This window comes from Cajanus cajan, chromosome 1 (assembly GCF_000230855.2).
Source record: "Cajanus cajan strain Asha chromosome 1, NIPB_CcT2T_4, whole genome shotgun sequence".
NCBI classification, from domain to species: Eukaryota; Viridiplantae; Streptophyta; class Magnoliopsida; order Fabales; family Fabaceae; genus Cajanus; species Cajanus cajan.
The window spans coordinates 72,941,275-72,962,543 of NC_138517.1; the positions used below are offsets into that span (position 1 = coordinate 72,941,275).

Sequence of the window (21,269 nt, forward strand, 5' to 3'; positions counted from 1 at the left end):
ATTGTACTATGGTTGGTTTTATATGTGCTAACCCTTGCATGTTTCCATGTGGTTTGGACTGTGATGATCTCACTATGTGGGGGAGCAGATCAGGTGTGAGGCTTGGGATAGCAAGAAGTATTTTGGTAGCTGCTTTGAGAAGTAGTTAGGCTTAGAGCTTGATCAGCACCTAGGGTGTCTATCTTATATTTTCATGATGTTATCTTTTTGAATTACTGTATAATCTTACTAAGGATAATTACTCTGCTATAACATATGTTATATATTTTGGAAAAAAAAATTTATATGTTATTGTATATTTACACTCTAGCGTAGCTGGCTTTTGCTATATTTTCTTTATTTTATATTATTTTATTTTAGTTGGTTCTTGATGTGACGGCCTAGGGTGGGTCGTTACAAATTTCTTGGAGCTTTTTAAGGTGATGAGGTTCTTCTAAAAAATAGAGAACACCCTAAAGCAAATGACACCATTACTTTGAAGGGTGGTAGTTTTAGCAAGAAGAAAGAAAAAGAAAAAAGAGCCAAAAGTTGAGTCTGATTCAAGTTCAAATGAATGTTCTAAAGACTCAACAAACAATGAGATTTCTCTCATGTCCAAGAAGTTCAAGAACATGTTAAAAAAGAAAAGAAGGTTGAGGACCTTCCATATAAAGAAAGAGAGATCCAAGCACTACAAGAAAATGACGATTTTGCGACGGTTATATGACCTACATTGCGACGGTTATAACTGCCGCAAAGACAACATTGCGACGGTTTGGGAACCGTCGCAGAGTCGTCCGTCACCAGGCAATTTTGCGACGGTTATCAGAACCGTTGCACAAACCGTCGCAAAATTGGAATTGCGACCGTTTCATCAACTGTCGCACCAAATGCCTCTATATTAACATTGCGACCCTTTCATCAACTGTCGCACCAACTGCCTCTAAATTAATATTACAATCCTTTTTTTAACAGTCAAAAATTATAATTTTTTTTTTATTTTAATAAATTATTAATGTAACAATCCTCATATTTGGCCTTTCAAGGATTTTATTTCACGATATTTCACTGTTTAGCATGTTTTATCCTTACTTGTGCAATTTCTGGGAAACTTCCCAGAAGGTCACCCATCCTTGTACTACTCCAGGTCAAGCACGCTTAACTGTGAAGTTCTGATGAGTAAGCTACCGAAATGTATATGTATGTTGTCAGTATAACTTGTACAGATTAATTCATTTAAGTCATCCTCAAATATACAATCTCATATCTGTATTATAATAATAATATATAATAATTTTATATTACAAATAATAATAATAATAATAATAATATATTTAGTTATTCTTTATTTATATGTACTTACTTTTATAATTAACATCTACTTATTTCGATTTAAAATTATAATTTAAATTATTTAAATTTTTTAATTTATAATGATAATATAATTTATAAAATTATAAATATTTATTTATTACATACTTATAAATTATTTTAATATTTTAAATAAATTATTAATTAATTTAATATATTTATTTACCTTAAATCAAACATATAAAATTCAAAAAAAAAATGTATTTATCCTTGTTTTATTTTCTAATTATCAACTATTAATAAAATACTAACTTAAAATCTTATCTAATTATATATAATATTCTCATATCAAATTTAAAACCAAGTATTAGTTATACAAAAATATTAAGATCATATAGTAAATTGTCAATAAGATTTTAGTTAAATAATTTAAAATAATTAATGTTTTAATTATATTGTTAATTAGAAAATAATTTATTCCAAAACTAATTAATTTTTTTATATTAATTATTAGTAAAATTTAATAATTTTTAAATTAACAATTAATTGGATCAATGAAATTCAACATACACGATGAGTTATTGAGCGGAATAACTTTACCGAGAGTTATTTTGTAAGTTATCTTAAATCAAACATATAAAATTCAAAAAATATATTTATCCTTGTTTTATTTTTTAATTATCAACCATTAATAAAATACTAACTTAAAATCTTATCTAATTATATCATAATATTTTCATATCAAATTTAAAACCAGTTCTTACATTTTCGACAAATATAAATTTTTCTAAAATATTTCATCAATAATATAGTTTTTCCTACAAAAATTTTCTCATAAAAAATATAAATTTTCTGACAGATTTAATTTTGTTTTTATAAGAAATCATCTTCGATTAATTTAACATTTTGTATATATGATTTAACAGTAAAAGATTTTCAATTTAACGGTTAAATTTACAAAATTCACGTTTAATATAAAGTTATTGAGTTGTGTAACACTTAGTAAAATTTACACTGATGTAATTATAAACCCCCTCATATATATATATATATATATATATATATATATATATATATATATATATATTAAATGTGACTTTTACTAAGTATTACACCGCTCAATAACTTTATATTAAATGTGAATTTGGTAAATCCAACTGTTAGATTGAAAGTTCATATCTCTCAAAGATTATATATACAAAACTTTATATTAATCCAAGATGGTTTGATACTTCATTTTTATAAAACAAAATTGATGTCATATATTCATTTTAAAATACACTAAAATATAAACAATTTGATTACCTTCCAGTTGTTGTTCAATTTTAACAAAATTTGATATACACTTATAAAGTGATATGAACTTTCAATTTAACGGTTGGATTTACAAAATACACATTTAATATAAAGTTATTGAACAACATAATACTTAATAAAAGTTACATTGGTATAATTATAACCCCATATATTATATATATATATATATATATATATATAGATATATATAGGGACGGATGTACATTTGGAATAGTGGGCACTTGCCCCACTACTATTTGACATATACATAATTTTTTATCTAAAAAATTAATATATTTTAAAAAATAAAAATTATATTCTAATAAAATAAAAATATAGATTCAGAAAAAATGTTTATTTATTTTATATCTATCAAATTTTTGAAAGAAATTAATTATCATGTAATAAATTTTTTTTCTTAATAATGAATTAATTTTTTAAAAAAGTTTAATTATAATATATATATATGTATATATATATATATATGTCTTAATATTCACATATATAATGTAATATATTAAAATAAAAAGTTTTTTGATAAAATAAAATTTTTACTATGCATGTTTATCTTTTGTGTTTTTTCTTTATTGTATACGTTGATTGAAAAAATCAAAATAGTAAAATTATATATATTGATTAAAAAAATCAAACTAAGAAAAATCAGAAGATTTATGTTCCATTTAGAATTGTTATTATAAAATATATTTTAAAATAAATTATCATCTAAAAATATATATTAGATATTAAAAACATATTTATATCATAAATAAATTAAACTGGATTTTTATAAATTTTAACATATTTATTTTTATATTTTTAAAGAAAGTATATATAAAATTGTTAATAAAATATAAGTTTGTTAAGATAAGATACATAATACTTAAAAAAAAACTTTTAAATTCTAATAAAAAAAATGCTGAAAATTTTGCGACGGTTTATGACTAACTGCCGCAATGTTAAATTTGCGACGGTTATGATTAACTGTCGCAATGTTAAACTTGCGACGATTTATCATAAACCGTCGCAATATTAAACAAATTTTGCGACAGTTTATGATAAACCGTCGCAATGTTAAACAAATTTTGCGACGGTTTACGATAAACCGTCGCAATGTTGAACAATTTTGCGACGGTTTTGAAAAACCGTCGTATGAAGGGTCGCAATATCAAAGCGACGACGGTTTCTAGATAACCGTCGCAATTTGTCCGTCACAATTTATCATTTTTCTTGTAGTGAAGAAGCATGGATCCCTTGATAATAAGAAAGTTACTTGCTATGAATGCAACAAACTTAGATACGTAAAGTCAAACTGTCTCTTTCTCAAGAAAAAGTGATCAAACAAAAAGAACACCAAAGCTGTTTGATGGCCACTTGGAAAGATCTTCAAAAGAAATAGTTCAAATGAAGTAGTTAACATCTGTCTCATGACAAACGTTCAGTCAAATGCAACCAACATAGAGGTAAACTCTAACTCTAGTTCTTATTCATCTGAGTTTGATAATGATGAGATTTCTTTTGAGACGTTTCTAGCCGACTCTCACATGATTTCTCTTTGAGTACAAGAAACTTAAGAAAAATATGAAGTTTTAGGAAAAGAAAATCTTGAACTCAAAAGAAAAATGTCAGACAATGCTGAAGAAATATTGTTCAAAAACAAGATCACTAGTTTTGCTAACGTAGACGTCTTAAAAAATGAAAATATTCAACTCAGAAAGGACTTAATGAAGTTTGTAGATGGGTCTTCTAAATTGAATATGCTTCTAAAACATATATAAAATACTTTCATCTGAAAAAAGTGGTATTGGCTTTGAGTCTAACTCAAAGAAGCCTATGTCTACCTTCTATGAAAAAAGAGCAAAAACTCTTGACAAACAAAAGGGACATGCTAAGGCTAGTGGAACTAACATAAAATGATCTAAGAAAAACTGGGTACCAAAATAAAAAAATTATTCCCATTACAGATCTCCTTAGTATGAAGAAGGAAAAATTCAAGTTGATACCTAGACAATGACTGCTCATGACACATGATGAAAGAAAGGTCTATGTTCCTAGACTTCTAACCACATAAATTGTGTCTTTTGGGTAAAATAAAAGGTACAGGTAAAACAGACCAAGTAGAAAGGTAAAAGCATAACACAGAGGAGCTTCATAAGAAGTTTAGAATGAGAAATTATAAACATATGCTTTCATCCATCTGTAAGGTTATCAAAAGACGAATTAGACTATGCAGGATCTAATAACCCACTTTATTTTAACACCTGATGGGTGCTCATTTCGTCTGTCATAATTTCGTTTGAATGTGCATTGTGTTTGAAAATTGAATCATCTATACCTCATTAATCTGTATTTTATAATTGACGCTTCATTGTGAGTTTGATAAAGGTAACAGGTGAATTAAAGAGCATTAAATGTTATCAATCATGAACACCTTAAACAAAAAAAAGGTAACACATGAGTTTAAGTGAAAGTTTTTTTTTTTTTTTGTTAAACGTGATTTTTCATGTTACGCTAATACAAACACACACTAAGAAGATATTGGACAGTCAAGGGCTAAAGTCACTTTAAAAGAGCACATATAACTGATTCAAATAATTGGTACACCGCGAGAAATTAATGTTATACACATGCAAAAAAAATGTTAATTAAAAAATAATATATGAAAATATAGATCTATATGATATATAATTATATAAAATTTAATATTATTTTAAATGAGATTCAAAATATATATATATATATATATATATATATATATATTATATGTTATTATAATTTTATTTATAATTTTAATAATATATTAATATGATATGATAATATGGATAAAAGTAATTTTTAATAATAAATATTATGTCTTCATAGAATGTGTTGCTAAATAATAATTCTTATTAGTGGTAATTTGATATCACAAGAAGAAAGATAAAAAAAAATAATTAAAGAGTGTCACTTGCGTATTTGTAACTATTTAGTATCTATATGTAATTACTTAATTAGTTGATAAAAACATTTATAATATTAAAATTTTATTGATTATTTTAACTTGCTCAACACAAACTATTTTATGAGAGTATTATTAATTATAACAAAATTTATTCAAATAGAATTACATTGTGAGTTTTATTTTTTCTTATTAATAGAGACAAAATATATAATTAAAAGTATAAATTGAAGATAAATGTGTGGGATATGGTTTGAGTTTATATTTCTCGAAATGCAGGTTCAACACCTTATAAATATTAAAATATTACTTTAGTGGACATACATATTTAAAGAGATCTTTTTATATCAAAGGTAAAATTCTTCTAATGGGACTTTGTTATATTCTTTGTTCAATAAGTCTTGTGTTAAATTAGACACTACTAACTATTTTACATTGTAAGTTTTATTTTTTCTTATTAACAGAGAGACAAAATATATAAATTAAAAGTATAAATTAAAGACAAATGTGTGGGATATGGTTTGAGCTTACATTAAATTCTCATAATGCAGGTTCAACACCCTATAAACATTAAATTCCTACTTTAGTGGACATACTTATTTAAAGAGATTTTTTGGTGTCAAAGGTGAAATTCTTCTAATGATTCTTTGTTGTACTCTTTGTTCAACAAGTCTTGTGTTAAATTAGACACTACTCACTATTGTTTACTACTAAGTGAATAATAACATTTGATATGAAAATCCTTAAATTTCATTAATTCCTTATTCCATTGTTCAATAATCTTGAGAATGTCATCCCTTATCTATTATTTTTACTAATTAAGAAAATATACAAAATACATATATATAACTGATATATTGAATTTACTGACCATTCATATATAATAAGAAATTGAAAACACCTTCACCTTAATACCTTTAGCACTTAACTATATGACAAAGATCTAAATTTTATTATGTTCAAAAAAATTCACATACATCTACATAAACCCGCTAAGCATTCTAAATTTTGTTCCTACATACCATACACAATTTGTAAAAAGAAGTGGCTTATATAGTCACGTGGATGACTACTTAGCTCACATGCAGTTAATTGTAACATTAATTTTCATATGGAGAAGATAATATATGAATGAGAAAACATAAGATATAACAAGTAATGTTCTCAACTAGACTACACAATGGACATGAAACTTCTATAAAATGGCATTTCTCTTTTTTGGATATATAGGCCTCTAATTTGTTTAAATTCTATCAAGTAACACCCTCCTTACAAAAGCTTCGACTTTAGGTAGGTACTAGTGTGCACCAAAAGCATATAAAGAAAAAGGTGCTTATAAGAATACTTTGTTCATGTACCAAAAGTGTAGGAAAATTTAAATGTGTACTCCCAAGAATTATCTTCCTTTCTTTATACCTAACAATCTCTTAACCCATATCTTCTACCAGTTTTTCTACCATCAATTTCTCTAATTAAAACCAATCCCTTTTCCAACTTCCATTCATAGCAACCCCTTAACCAATTCCCCATACTCTCCCACCATACATCTATGTATTGTTATAATTAAGTTTAGATATAGTCTATCATATTTTATTGTCAAATATTCTTTTCTATCCATTTGTCCTCCCAAAATATAATTGTAACTTTATTTTTCAAAAATAAAAATAAAATAAATTATTTTGTTAATATTTATATTATAAAGATAATTTATTAATAGTTTATAATATAAATGATGAATGTTTTTATTAAATAAAATAAAGATAGACTATGAATTTGTGGGAAGCTTTTGGATTTGAACTCTTTGCCTCAACCCTAAATAAAAGAGAAAGGGTTAGGTCATACATGTTAATTTTTTGACCATAAGAATACTTGCAAAGGAAAAACTTAGAGGAAAACCTCTAGAAGCCCATGGAGTAGTCTTGGGACATCAAAGATCATGCTTGTTGTCTTGGGGGTCATTTCTAAGGTAAGAGAAGAAGTGAAAATATCCCACCTTAGGAGCATGTATGAAGATTATGGATAGTGTGACAATCTCTAAGTCTTTTTAGAATTTGTAATAGAATGTATTTGATGGATCAATTTATATTATGCTATTCATGTTTAGATATGGGGATAATTGTTGCAATTTTCATATATTTCAGAAGATTAATTGAACTTGTTAAGTGTTAAATATCTTAGGGTTAGGATTATGTGATAATTGAGGGAGATTTGTATTATTGGGGGTTTGGTAAAAATTATATCTTTCGATGTAAATTGGTGTTAAATATGTTTATTATGAATCTATTATCTCTCTAAAAGGAATTAAATGTTGTGTATGTTGATAGTTTGAGTTTGACCCTAAGATAATGATATAGAAGATGTATTTGTAGTCTTTAAAATCCCAAATTTATAGAGCGGAAAAAAGATTGGATGATATACCTAAAGGTTGAGCAATAAGAGTACTAGTTGAGTAATTAAGGATGCAAGAAATTAGTATTAGACTTCAAGAAAAAGAAGTAGCTAGAATACTAAAATAAATTGTAGAAGATTCGGTACTAGTGATATACTAAAAATTTCCAAAATTAAAAATTTTGTTCACTACCATTCATGAAGACAGTGTCGGAGCCTATAAATAGACCTTCACACATGAGATTTGAGTGTACCTCCCAAATGCAATAACTCATGTTACCATTTTCTGTCAATTACTAGCTATCACTACTTTACATTTTTTTTTAAAAAAAAATTATCTCACGTTACTAACCTCCTCCAAACAACAAAAACTAATCCTTCTTTCATTATTTCTCTGTTTCTTCAATATATCACTTGACTCTTACAAAATGGAAGAATATATCCTTCAAAAAAAGGAATTTTAGTACAAAATCATTTTTGCTATGAACAATATTACTTTTTAAGTCCAAATAATATATATTACAACTTTCACAAATCAAAACATGATTTGATTACAATGCCTCTACTTCTCGAGAAGGTAAGTCATACGTTTACTTGGCTTAAATAAAGTCCTACAGTAGTAGGTTGAGTAGATGATATCTGACCATAACGAAAATTGCAAAGCTATATATAAAAGTATTGGTAGACACGCAAGAACTGAAATAAAATCAGGAACCACCTTCAAACCATAGTTGTACATTATAAAGAAGGCACTGTCAAATGCTACCATCATGCATGTTATGGAGATGAATAGCGTTATCAACACTTATGTTATGTGTGAGCATACACTACAAGTGCTGATTTTCGACGGAAATTTTTGACAGAAATAGGTAAATTTCCAATGGATTTCAATCCATTGAAAAAAGTGGCGTCGGAAAAAAAAATCCGTCGAAAATTTCAGAAGGTCACCCATCCATGTACTACTCCAGGTCAAGCACGCTTAACTGTGATGTTCTGATGAGTAAGCTACCGAAATGTATATGTATGTTGTCAGTATAACTTGTATAAATTAATTCATTTAAGTCATCCTCAAATATACAATCTCATACTTGTACTATAATAATAATATATAATAATTTTATATTACGAATAATAATAATATATTTAATCATTCTTTATTTATATGTACTTACTTTTATAATTAACATCTACTTATTTCTATTTAAAATTATAATTTAAATTATTTAATTTTATAATTTATAATGATAATATAATTTATAAAATTATAAATATTTATTTATTACATACTTATAAATTAAATTTTAACATTTTAAATAAATTATTAATTAACTTAATATATTTATTTACCTTAAATCAAACATATAAAATTTAAAAAAATGTATTTATCCTTGTTTTATTTTCTAATTATCAACTATTAATAAAATACTAACTTAAAATATTATCTAATTATATCATAATATTCTTATATCAAATTTAAAGCCAGATATTAGTTATACAAAAATATTAAGATCATATAATAAATTGTCAATAAGATTTTAGTTAAATAATTTAAAATAATTAATGTTTCAATTATATTTTTAATTAGCAAATAATTTATTCCAAAATAAATTAATTTTTTTATATTAATTATTAGTAAAACTTAATAACTTTTAATTTAACAATTAATTGGATCTATAAAATTTAACACACACCATGAGTTATTGAGCGGAATAACTTTACCAAGAGTTATTTTGTAAGTTATCTTAAATCAAACATATAAAATTCGAAAAATGTATTTATCCTTGTTTTATTTTTTAATTATCAATCATTAATAAAATACTAACTTAAAATCTTATCTAATTATATCATAATATTTTCATATCAAATTTAAAACCAGTTCTTACATTTTCGAAAAATATAAATTTCTCTGAAATATTTCATCAATGATATAGCTTTTCCTACAAAATCACCGAAAATATAAATTTTCTGACAGATTTAATTTTGTTTTATAAGAAATCATCTTCGATTAATATAATATTTTATATATATGATTTAAGAGTAAAGAATTTTCAATTTAACGGTTGGATTTACAAAATTCACATTAATATAAAGTTATTGAGCGGTGTAACACTTAGTAAAATTTACACCAGTGTAATTATAACCTCCCTCATATATATATATATATATATATATATATATATATATATATATATATATATATATATATATATATATTAAATATGACTTTTACTAAGTATTACACCGCTCAATTATTTTATATTAAATGTGAATTTGGTAAATCCAACTGTTAGATTGAAAGTTCATATCTCTTAGATTATATATACAAAACTTTATATTAATCCAAGATGAGTTGATACTTCATTTTTATAAAATAAAATTCATGAAATATATTCATTTCAAAATACACTAAAATATGAACATTTTGATTACCTTCCAGTTGTTGCTCAATTTTAACAAAATTTGATATACACGTATAAAGTGATATGAACTTTCAATTTAACGATTAGATTTACAAAATTCACATTTAATATAAAGTTATTGAGCAGCGTAATACTTAGTAAAAGTTACACCGGTATAATTATAACCCCCTATATTATATTATATATATATATATATATATATATATATATAATTTTAAGCTTATTACTTCTAGATAATAATTTTTAAGATCGAAAATATTAATTTTAGAAGGTTTAAATATATTTTAGTCCTTATAAGATGGGTGAATTTGATTTTGGCCTTTGTAAATTTTTTTCTTTATTTTCATTCTTGTAAGATTTATAAAGATTGTTTCGTACTTGTAAAATGAGTAAAATATATTTCTTTGATTTTCATCCCTCTAAAATATAAATTCACTAGTTTGATTATTTTAAGGTAGATAAATAATATTTATTTTAAAAAACTAAAAAAAAAAATTAGAGGTGTAAAATATCAATATGATAACAGTATGTAATAGTTGTAGGTGACACCTAAGATAATTATTTATCTTTTTTTAAAAAATAAAAAGTAGTTAAAAATGGTTACATAAAAAATAAGAATTAAAAATAAAAACTCCAATTTTAGAAAATGAAAATAAGAATTAAAAATAAGAATTAAAAATAAGAAATTAAAATAAGAAATTAAAATAAGAAATTAAAAATAAGAAATTTCTGACAGAATATTCTGTCGGAAATTTTTCGTCGAAAATTTTCGACGGATTTATTTTTCCGTTAGAAATTTCCGACAGAAATATAAATCTATCAAAAATTTTCCGTCGAAAAATATAAATTTTCCGACAGATTCATATCCGTCGAAAATTTGCATTTTTTTTGTAGTGATATGTCAAATAGATTTATACTTGTATATAATATATTTATAGTAACACTTTTTATATGTCACTATATATAACATTTCTTGTAATGCATAAAAAAATCAAAGAAGAAGGAAGGTTGGACCATGTATCTAGTCATATGTGAACAAGGAAGATAAACAAGAAAGATGAGAATATGAGAAAAACATGTAGGTAAAAATGACATTTAATATTATTGTATAAGATTAATTTAAAAATTTAAATGATAAATCTCAACTATTCATTTAATTATTTATATATTTGACCATATTTTTTTTCATTGATAAACTACATATAAATTACACTTTATTTTGTTGGTTAACTCATGAATTACAAAAAAACCGATGTACACCATAGATTTTGCCATATTTCATTATTCAACACCATCAAGTAATACTCCATGAAAAATTACAAAAACATACTCAATAATTTTACAATACAAATTAAAATTACTTTTTATTATTATATAGTGACAGCCAAAACTGACACTATCAATAATATTTTTAAAAAAGAAACTAACCAACATATGTCACAATGTAACATGCATAAAAGGGCAAGAAGGGAAATTGACATCAAAATTACTAGATGATCCTTCAGGACGCGTGGCACAAGAACCGGAAAATAAGGAAACCGTTAGGAGAAGCACACGTGAGCGTAAGGAGAACGTGTATTTGAAGGATTATGATCGTGGATGAAAGCATGTTGATGGTATGAAATTTCTCTCTGAATATTCTGTCATTCTTTCTCTGGTTTTCTCCTTCCTCCATTGCTCATTTCTTCTGGATCTTATCTCCGTTCACGTAGACTCAGATTGGGAAGCACTGTTCGTGAGTCTTGAGGAATGTTCGAAGTTGTGTGATTTGTGGTGTTATTGTTCTTAAAAATTGTAGCTACATTGTTCCAGAGTTGCAATTGATTTTCTCTGTTGTTTCATCTTGTTTCTTTGATTTTCTCTGTTGTTATACTCTGTTTCATTGGTGCTTTCATTGCTCTTCATGGCTGAGAACACCAGGTTGAAGGAAATTCAAGCTGAATTGAAAACCCAAGGTAGTGAGATTCAGCGATTGTTGGAGCGTTTTGAATTGCGAGATCGTCAGCAACGCGAATATAATGCTAAAAAAGAAACTGAAAATCAAGCTCGATTTGATCAGATCCAAGCCACCTTGGATCGTTTGTTGGTTAAAAACAATGACACTCAGCATCATGAAGAGTCTACGATGAATGTGGTATTACCTGTGAAAGATATTTCTCTCGAGTTTCCTCATTTTGATGGTAATTCTTCGGTGCTTGGATGGATCTTCAAGGCAGAAAAATTCTTCAATTATCATAACACACCAGATGCTTCTCGGGTTGAGATTGCAGCGATGCATTTTGATGGTGATGTGGTTCCTTGGTTTCAGATGTTACAAAGGTTGACAACAGTAAATACGTGGGCAGACTTAACTCGTGCTCTTGAATCTCAATTTGGTCCTTCACCATTTGATTGTCCTATGTCAGAATTGTTCAAGCTGCAACAATCGGGTTCTGTTTCAGATTATTATTTGAAATTCATGTCTTTAGCTAATCGGTCGTTCGGTCTTAATGATGAAGCACTCCTTAAGTGTTTTATGAGTGGTTTAAATGCAGATATTAAAAGAGATGTTATGGCTTTGTTACCGACGTCCTTATTAAGAGCTGTTGCGTTGGCAAAACTTTATGAAGAAAAATATTGTCCCACACCAAAACAGGTTCCCAATAAACCATTTGTTTCAAATTACCATTCTAGAAATGTATCTCAATCAGCACCCCAACCATCTCAGAATCAGAAAGTTAATTTCAAGACTAATCTTCCAGCGTTATTTCCTACTCCAAGTGGTCCTCCAATTAGAAATGCCAATATTAAAAGGATTAGCCCGGCGGAAATGCAATTAAGGAGAGATAAGGGACTGTGTTATTTTTGTGATGAGAAGTTTACCTTTAATCATAAGTGCCCAAACAGACAATATTTGTTTCTCCAATTGGAAGAAGATGATAGAGTCGAGTCTGAGATTATAGGAGAAGCGGAAGTTAAAAACGCTGCTATGGAAGATCATCATTTGTCATTGAATGCTTTGAAAGGTGGAGTTGGTGTGGGAACTATTAGATTCTTAGCTTATATTGATAAACTGCCGGTTCAGGTACTGATTGATGGTGGCAGTTCAGATAATTTTTTACAACCAAGGGTGGCTAAATTTTTAAAGTTACCAGTTGAGCCAGCTTCTATGTTCAAAGTGATGGTGGGAAATGGGAATTACATGAGTGCTGAAGGAGTGGTTCAGCAGCTTAATGTGCAAGCACAGGGACATTCATTTGTGTTACCTGTTTTCTTATTACCTATATCTGGGGCGGATTTGATTTTAGGTGCTAGTTGGTTAAAAACCATTGGTTCTCACATTGCTGATTTTGAAGCATTACAATTGAAGTTCTTAAAGGATGGAAAATTTATCACATTGCAAGGAGATAAAGATTTAATTCCTGCTCAGGCACAGTTACATCACATTAGAAGGATGATGCATACCAATTCAATAGCTGAGGTATATAGTATGAAGTTGGTTGAAGAGAATTCACACTCTTTTCCTTTGCTCGAATTGCCAGCGGACATGGAACCTGAACTAGCTCTGTTACTGCATACATATGGATCTGTTTTTGCTAATCCTACTAGTTTACCACCTTCAAGATCACATGATCATTCTATTTCGCTGTTAGAAGGCTCTAATCCTGTGAAGGTTAAACCTTACCGGTATCCTCATAGTCAAAAAGAAGAAATTGAGAAGTTGGTGGAGGGAATGTTGAAAGAAGGCATCATTCAGCCTAGTAGAAGCCCTTTTTCTTCCCCTATAATATTGGTTAAGAAAAAGGATGGGTCATGGAGGGTTTGTACTGATTACCGAGCTCTTAATGCAATAACTATCAAGGATAGTTTTCCTATTCCGACAGTTGATGAGTTGATAGATGAGTTATTTGGTGCTTATTATTTTTCTAAGCTTGATCTTAGATCTGGTTATCATCAAATCAGATTAAATCCTGCAGATAGACACAAGACAGCTTTTAGAACTCATCAGGGTCACTATGAGTGGTTAGTCATGCCCTTTGGCTTGACTAATGCCCCGGCTACTTTTCAAAGTTTAATGAATGATATTTTTGCTGGCATGTTAAGGAGGTTTGTCTTAGTATTTTTTGATGACATTTTGGTGTACAGTGCTAATTGGAAGGATCATTTATGTCATTTGGAAGTTGTTTTGAGTGTTTTGAAGAAACATGAGTTGTTTGCAAGATTTTCTAAATGTAGTTTTGGAGCGACACAGATTGATTACCTTGGGCATACTTTGTCTGGTTCTGGTGTAGCTATGGACAATCCTAAGTTGGAAGCAGTACAAGCATGGTCTCAACCTAAAAACCTGAAACAGTTAAGGGGGTTTTTAGGCCTCACGGGCTATTATCGAAGATTTGTGAAACACTATGCAACTATTGCTGCACCATTGACTGAATTACTCAAAAAAGATGCTTTTCTTTGGACTTCGAAAGCAACAGAAGCTTTTGAACAATTAAAGGTAGCTATAACTTCTGCTCCTGTTTTAGCTATTCCTAATTTCAATGAACCTTTTGTTCTTGAGACAGATGCTTCGGGAAAGGGAGTGGGTGTTGTCCTAAGTCAAAATAAGCACCCTATTGCTTATTTTTCAAAGAAACTTTCCATGAGAATGCAGAAACAATCAGCATATATTAGAGAATTCTATGCCATCACTGAGGCATTAGCTGAATTCAGGCATTACCTTCTTGGCCATAAATTTATCATCAAGACAGACCAGAAAAGTTTGAAGGAATTATTGGAGCAGAAATTGCAAACTCCTGAACAGCAACAATGGTTGCCTAAGTTTTTGGGCTACGATTTTTCCATTCAATACAAACCTGGAAAAGAAAATATTCCTGCGGATGCCCTATCTAGAAGTTTTTTTATGGCTTGGTCTGAACCTAATTGTTCTTGGCTGCAACAATTGGTGCAATTAACTCAAACAGATCCTACATTGTCTAACATTTACAATGCTGGTGTTCAGGGTCAACAATCTAATTCTGAATATAATATCAAAGATGGTGTTCTTTTTTGGAAGGGTCGTATTGTGGTTCCTAATAATACAGATCTGAAAAAGCAAATTCTTATGGAGTTTCATGATTCAAAAGTTGGCGGGCATGCTGGTGTTACCAAGACAATGGCTAGAATCGGTAATCAGTTTCATTGGACTAATATGCAGCAGGATGTTAGAAAATATATCAGAGAATGTGCTATTTGTCAGCAAGCTAAAGTTGAACAGGCATTACCAATGGGATTTTTGCAACCCCTACCTATTCCTCAACAGGTTTGGGATGACATTGCTATGGATTTTATTACTCATCTTCCTCCTTCAAATGGTTATGCAACAATCATGGTTATTGTGGATAGATTATCCAAATTTGCTTATTTTATTCCTATGAGGTCTGATTTTTCCAGCAAATCTGTGGCTGAAGCCTTTATTACTCAAGTGGTGAAGATACATGGAATTCCAAAATCTATTGTTTAGGATAGAGACAGGGTCTTTATTAGTTCATTCTGGCAGCACTTGTTTAAATCACAAGGAACAACATTGTCAATGGGATCTTCTTACCATCCTCAGTCTGATGGTCAAACAGAGAATCTGAACAAGACACTAGAGATGTATTTGAGATGCTATGTATATGAAAATCCCAAGTCTTGGGTCAATATGCTGCCTTGGGCACAGTATTGGTATAATACTTCTTTTCATCATAGTGCAGGCATGACTCCGTTTCAAGCTGTGTTTGGTAGACTTCCTCCTCAAATTGTGAGATATGATCATGATCCTAAAGATCCCATCTCCGTACAAGAAACATTGAAGGATAGGGACCAACTATTGTTGCAATTAAAAGCAAATTTGTTGAAATCTCAAAACTATATGAAGCAGCAAGTGGACAAAAGAAGGAGAGATATTCAGCTGGATGTAGGAGATTTTGTATTGGTTAAATTACAACCGTACAGGCAACAATCTTTAGCATTACGGAAGCATCAGAAATTGGGTCTCAGGTTTTTTGGACCTTTTGAGGTGATTCAAAAGATTGGTTCAGTAGCATATAAATTGAAGTTACCAGAGACAGCTAAAATACATCCTGTTTTTCACATTTCTTTGCTCAAGAGGTTTCATGGTAAATTACCACAACAGTATGTACCATTACCTCTTACTACTTCAGAGTTTGGCCCTACAATTCACCCATGGGCAGTTTTGAAATGTAGAGTGATAACAAGAAATAATAAGAAGGTGTCTCAAGTTTTAATTCAGTGGGATATTTCAGAACCTAATGATGCTACATGGGAAGATGTTGCGGAACTGAAGAATTCCTATCCTCAGTTCAACCTTGAGGACAAGGTTGTTTTTGATGAGGAGGGTAATGTAACATGCATAAAAGGGCAAGAAGGGAAATTGACATCAAAATTACTAGATGATCCTTCAGGACGCGTGGCACAAGAACCGGAAAATAAGGAAACCGTTAGGAGAAGCACACGTGAGCGTAAGGAGAACGTGTATTTGAAGGATTATGATCGTGGATGAAAGCATGTTGATGGTATGAAATTTCTCTCTGAATATTCTGTCATTCTTTCTCTGGTTTTCTCCTTCCTCCATTGCTCATTTCTTCTGGATCTTATCTCCGTTCAGGTAGACTCAGATTGGGAAGCACTGTTCGTGAGTCTTGAGGAATGTTCGAAGTTGTGTGATTTGTGGTGTTATTGTTCTTAAAAATTGTAGCTACATTGTTCCAGAGTTGCAATTGATTTTCTCTGTTGTTTCATCTTGTTTCTTTGATTTTCTCTGCTGTTATACTCTATTTCACACAACTAACACTTTTAATAAAATATTTTTTAAAACATAAATTTTATAAGTAATGATAGCCAATGTCGATACTAAAACTAAAAATGTAATTTTTAATAAAACACAATGTGTTTTTCTTTTGTTAAGATTTAAACTAATGAAAAAAATCACTAATATAATGTATACATTGAGATGACAAAAAATACACCAACTATGACAATCTTTGATCGTCGCTATTTGCGTAGGATTCTTGTAGTGACCTTTATGATTATAATATTTTGATTATCTTATTGAATTGCAACCATTATTCAGAACAATGTATTATATCGTGAATAGTAGTAGAAACAGATTAGACTAGGTTAAGTTTTGGCAGTTTTAAGTCTGACTTACAACAAAATTACTAAGCTTGAATTTGGTCTGTTTACATGTTATGGGCTTTATTTGAAGGCGTAGTTTAACTTGTTTGAAAGATTGACCTAATCTAAAAGTCTGTTTTTGTAATCTATTTTATACAAGACTTGTAAATATGCTTAATACACCTAAATATTAAATATATTATTATTATTATTATTATTAATTATATATATTAAAAATAAATATTATAAATTAATATAATATTGTTTTATATTTTAAATTGATTGGTATATAGATCTACTAAGATATTTTAAAAGCTTAAAACTTGATTTTTTAGTTAAAAGACTTTCTAGGTTTAACTTTTTTAATAAACATGTTAGACTACGTGCCCCTAATAAGTTATTTGATTTATTTCCACCTGTAATCATAAAACCTAATCAACTTTTTTTTTTATTCTTTTTATTTATACTTGAGTCTGGTATATGAATACATGTTTTCTCGTGAAAAAAATTAATAAAAAGAATACCATAGCATGGACTAGACTTGTATAATCTATCCTTCCTTGTCGTATTCACTTTTATCTTTTTTCTTTATTTAATTACAATAACAATTCTGCTGTACATCTTGAACAATTGTTCGAAGTCATCACTTTGGCACTTTTTTCGTTTGTGTATTTATCTTCTTGTTATTTAGGTAAAAGACTAATATCCTTAAGCTACTCCATGTGCCTATATGATATAGAGCATGTTTACATGACAAAATTATTACTTTGTGAGAGTTTATTTACTAAAAAAACCCTTTATTTTTATTTTTATTTTTATTTTTATTTTTTATAGAGAAGTACTGGAAATCTCTTCATAGGTTGCATCCACAATTAGGAAAGTAACCCTTCTTTGAATTAACTGCTTTTGCATTTTTTTTTACTAATATAGTCATCATTTTGAGCCATGACTAAGTCACAAAAATTAGACGCAGACAAAAGAAAATGAAAATTTATTATCAAGCACAAGGCCACAACCTCTCTAGTGAATCATGCGTTTACTTGGTCTAAACAGAGAACCACAAATGTAGGTGGAATACAATATGTCATACCAGAGAGGATACTGCAGAAATATAAACAAGGTTATTGGTAAAATCGCAAGTGAAGCTATGAAGATAGGAACCCACGTTGTACCATGGTAATACGTTATGAAGAAAGCACTACTAAATGACACCATCATGCTGATAATTGAGATAAATAATGCCACTAGTCCAGATATCAACTTCAATGGCAATGACTTGAGAAAGTCTTCCTCAGCATATCGTGAAATGAGGATGGACAAGAAGATTAGGATTGAGGTTGAGGAAGAGACCAATGCCAATGCATCTGATAATGCAAATACCATGAACCAGGGTTTCGTCAAATAATTGGGAGATCCTAAGTTGTCGTTGTTACCACCTGGGACGCTGAAGGCAGCAGAAAACACTCCTGTTGCAATTAGGGTTGAAACAACCATGCAAGAGTTTGCTGTTCTTTTCATCCATGACTCTCCCTTTTTTAGCAACTCTTGGTGATCCTTGATGAATAGTTCTCCTGGAGTAATGCCTTCATGGTTTGCCAACTCTATAAATGATGGTAGCATTATCTTTTTTACCTCCTGTTGCCACATCAAGAGTATGTACATAATGTCATTTATGTATAACTACATAATATATTTGCTTCACTAAGCTATACATTAAGGTTTTTTTTTTATTTTTTATGTACAATGATGGCAATAAGAATAAAATTTAAGACCTCATTCAATTTATCCAAATTAAATTCTCCATTATTAGGTCAATCTAAGTGGGTAATTAAAGATTGTGTTTGTTTTAACGCATCAATTTCTAGAAAGTAAACTTGAATCCAATTTTTTTTATAAATTTTTTATCATTAGGTAAATGTCAGTCAGTAATTAAGGTTGTGCTTGTTTGAAGCATCAATTTCTAAAAATTAAACTCGAAAATATGACATTGTCATATTTGATAAATTCTGAAAAAATATTTTCAAGTATGTTGATTATTAACTAGGAATGTAAAATATTCACAGTTGCTTTATTTTTTTATTTTCGTAGCAGCGGAAAGTGGATATCTTATAGTTTTGTCGGAATTGAAGTTGATTCCAACAAAAACTACTTATTCTCATTCATTCTTTCACGTTTCTTCTTTTTCTTTTATTTTTCAATATTTAATTTTTTTTTTCAAAATTACTAAATATCAGCCAAACACATTCATGAAAATAATATTCTTAGAGGTAGTATTCTTGAGAATAGAAATGCAATGTTATATCTTAAAGCAAATGTCTAGCTAGCTTAAAAGAATCAAAATGGATTATATATAATTTTACCCTTATGTAAAAGTAAAGTAATCATGATACGTAAAAGGAGAAACAAATAAAAGGGAATAATATAGAGAATGAAATCAATTAAGAAGCTGGGAAAACATATAAGTTCCATACCTCAAACAATGACAACTCAAGCATCATTTGAAGAGCTGCTCCAAAAACTATATTAAGTCGTTCTTGTGGTGCTAATTTTGCAACACAGTGGAGTAAAGTGCTGCCTTCATCATCCATAAATGTTAATACGAAATCTTTGGTTAGTTCTATTTCGTGTATCAAATTGAAGACGCTAGAATGACGGTGCAAAGCAGCAACGTGAATTATACTTTGACCTAAGGTGTTTAATTCCCAAATCAAATCAGGATAAGTGCTCATCACCACAGATAGAAACTCGAAGTTTCCAACTTCTGCGGCAAGCAATGTTACTTGTGTAGGCTCTCTTATGGCATCCATAAACTCTGAATCATCCAAGGTAAGAAACATCTCCCACATGCGTTTTGTAAGTTGCAGAACTGGAGGGTCCTTCTTGTCTAGGGCACACAATATAACAACTTAGTTGCATAATGAAAAAGTAACTTGCCTAACTCCATAGTTAAACTAAAATCAACATAACAATGGATGTATTAAAATTAAACTCCATATAGTTAAACTAAAATCATAACAATATAACAAAATAATATTTTGTTTTTGCATGTTGCTAAAATTTTCTAATTCTTAATCAATTATAAAAAATCACTTTAGATATAATTTTTAAAATAATTAATGTAAAAACTAATAATCCATTTCAATCGAGGATCTGATGAACATGCCAAAACCACAGCAATAGATAATTAACAATTGAAAAGAAAATCCAAAGTGATCATGATTTTATTGACAGAAGTAATTAAAATTAAGCCCTTACAGAAATGCAGGAGGTGTCTTGGATATCGCAGTTGACTTCCGCAACTACAAACTGAAGAAGGCTTTCTGGCCAAGACATGCAAACCAGTCTCACTATCATCACCTCGAGCAAAAGCCATCGATTCCTTCTGATTTAGCATTTTCAGGGCCAGATCTGCAAGATTATGATCCAAATTAAGGTGTTTCCAAATTCTAATGATATTAAGATTAATGAGGTGTTTACATTTGTTCGGATCTACCAAATTACACTTCCTAATTTAGTTAATTAGTGTGTATGTGTGGTCCACTCTCATAAAGTAATTAATGGGAAGGATTCAGCCTTTTAAAGAATTAAATTAAAAACAACTCTTCCAAGAACTACTAGAATTGATTGTTTACCTAGGTTTACTCCTCACTTATATATTCTATTTTGTCAATAGTCAAATAAAATTTTTAACATATCACAAGAATTAAACATTTATGGATAATCAAATAACAGTATGATAATAATGAAATAATTCTAAAACTCTTAGAGATGTGGAATTGTAAGTCTGAATATTTTAGATAAGG

The 21,269-nt window shown here is 28.8% G+C and overlaps 1 protein-coding gene across 1 annotated transcript; it reads right to left on the reverse strand.

Moving 5' to 3' along the window:
- Positions 1-18,442: 18,442 nt before the first annotated feature.
- LOC145950718 (uncharacterized) lies at positions 18,443-20,861 on the reverse strand. Its single transcript, XM_083062387.1, has 3 exons — positions 20,722-20,861; positions 19,938-20,350; positions 18,443-19,101 (listed from the first exon to the last, which is right to left on the reverse strand). Exons 1-3 carry the CDS (start codon positions 20,858-20,860, stop codon positions 18,487-18,489), a joined length of 1,167 nt encoding a protein of 388 aa, XP_082918513.1. The 5' UTR covers position 20,861; the 3' UTR covers positions 18,443-18,486.
- Between the last annotated feature and the right edge of the window lie 408 nt (positions 20,862-21,269).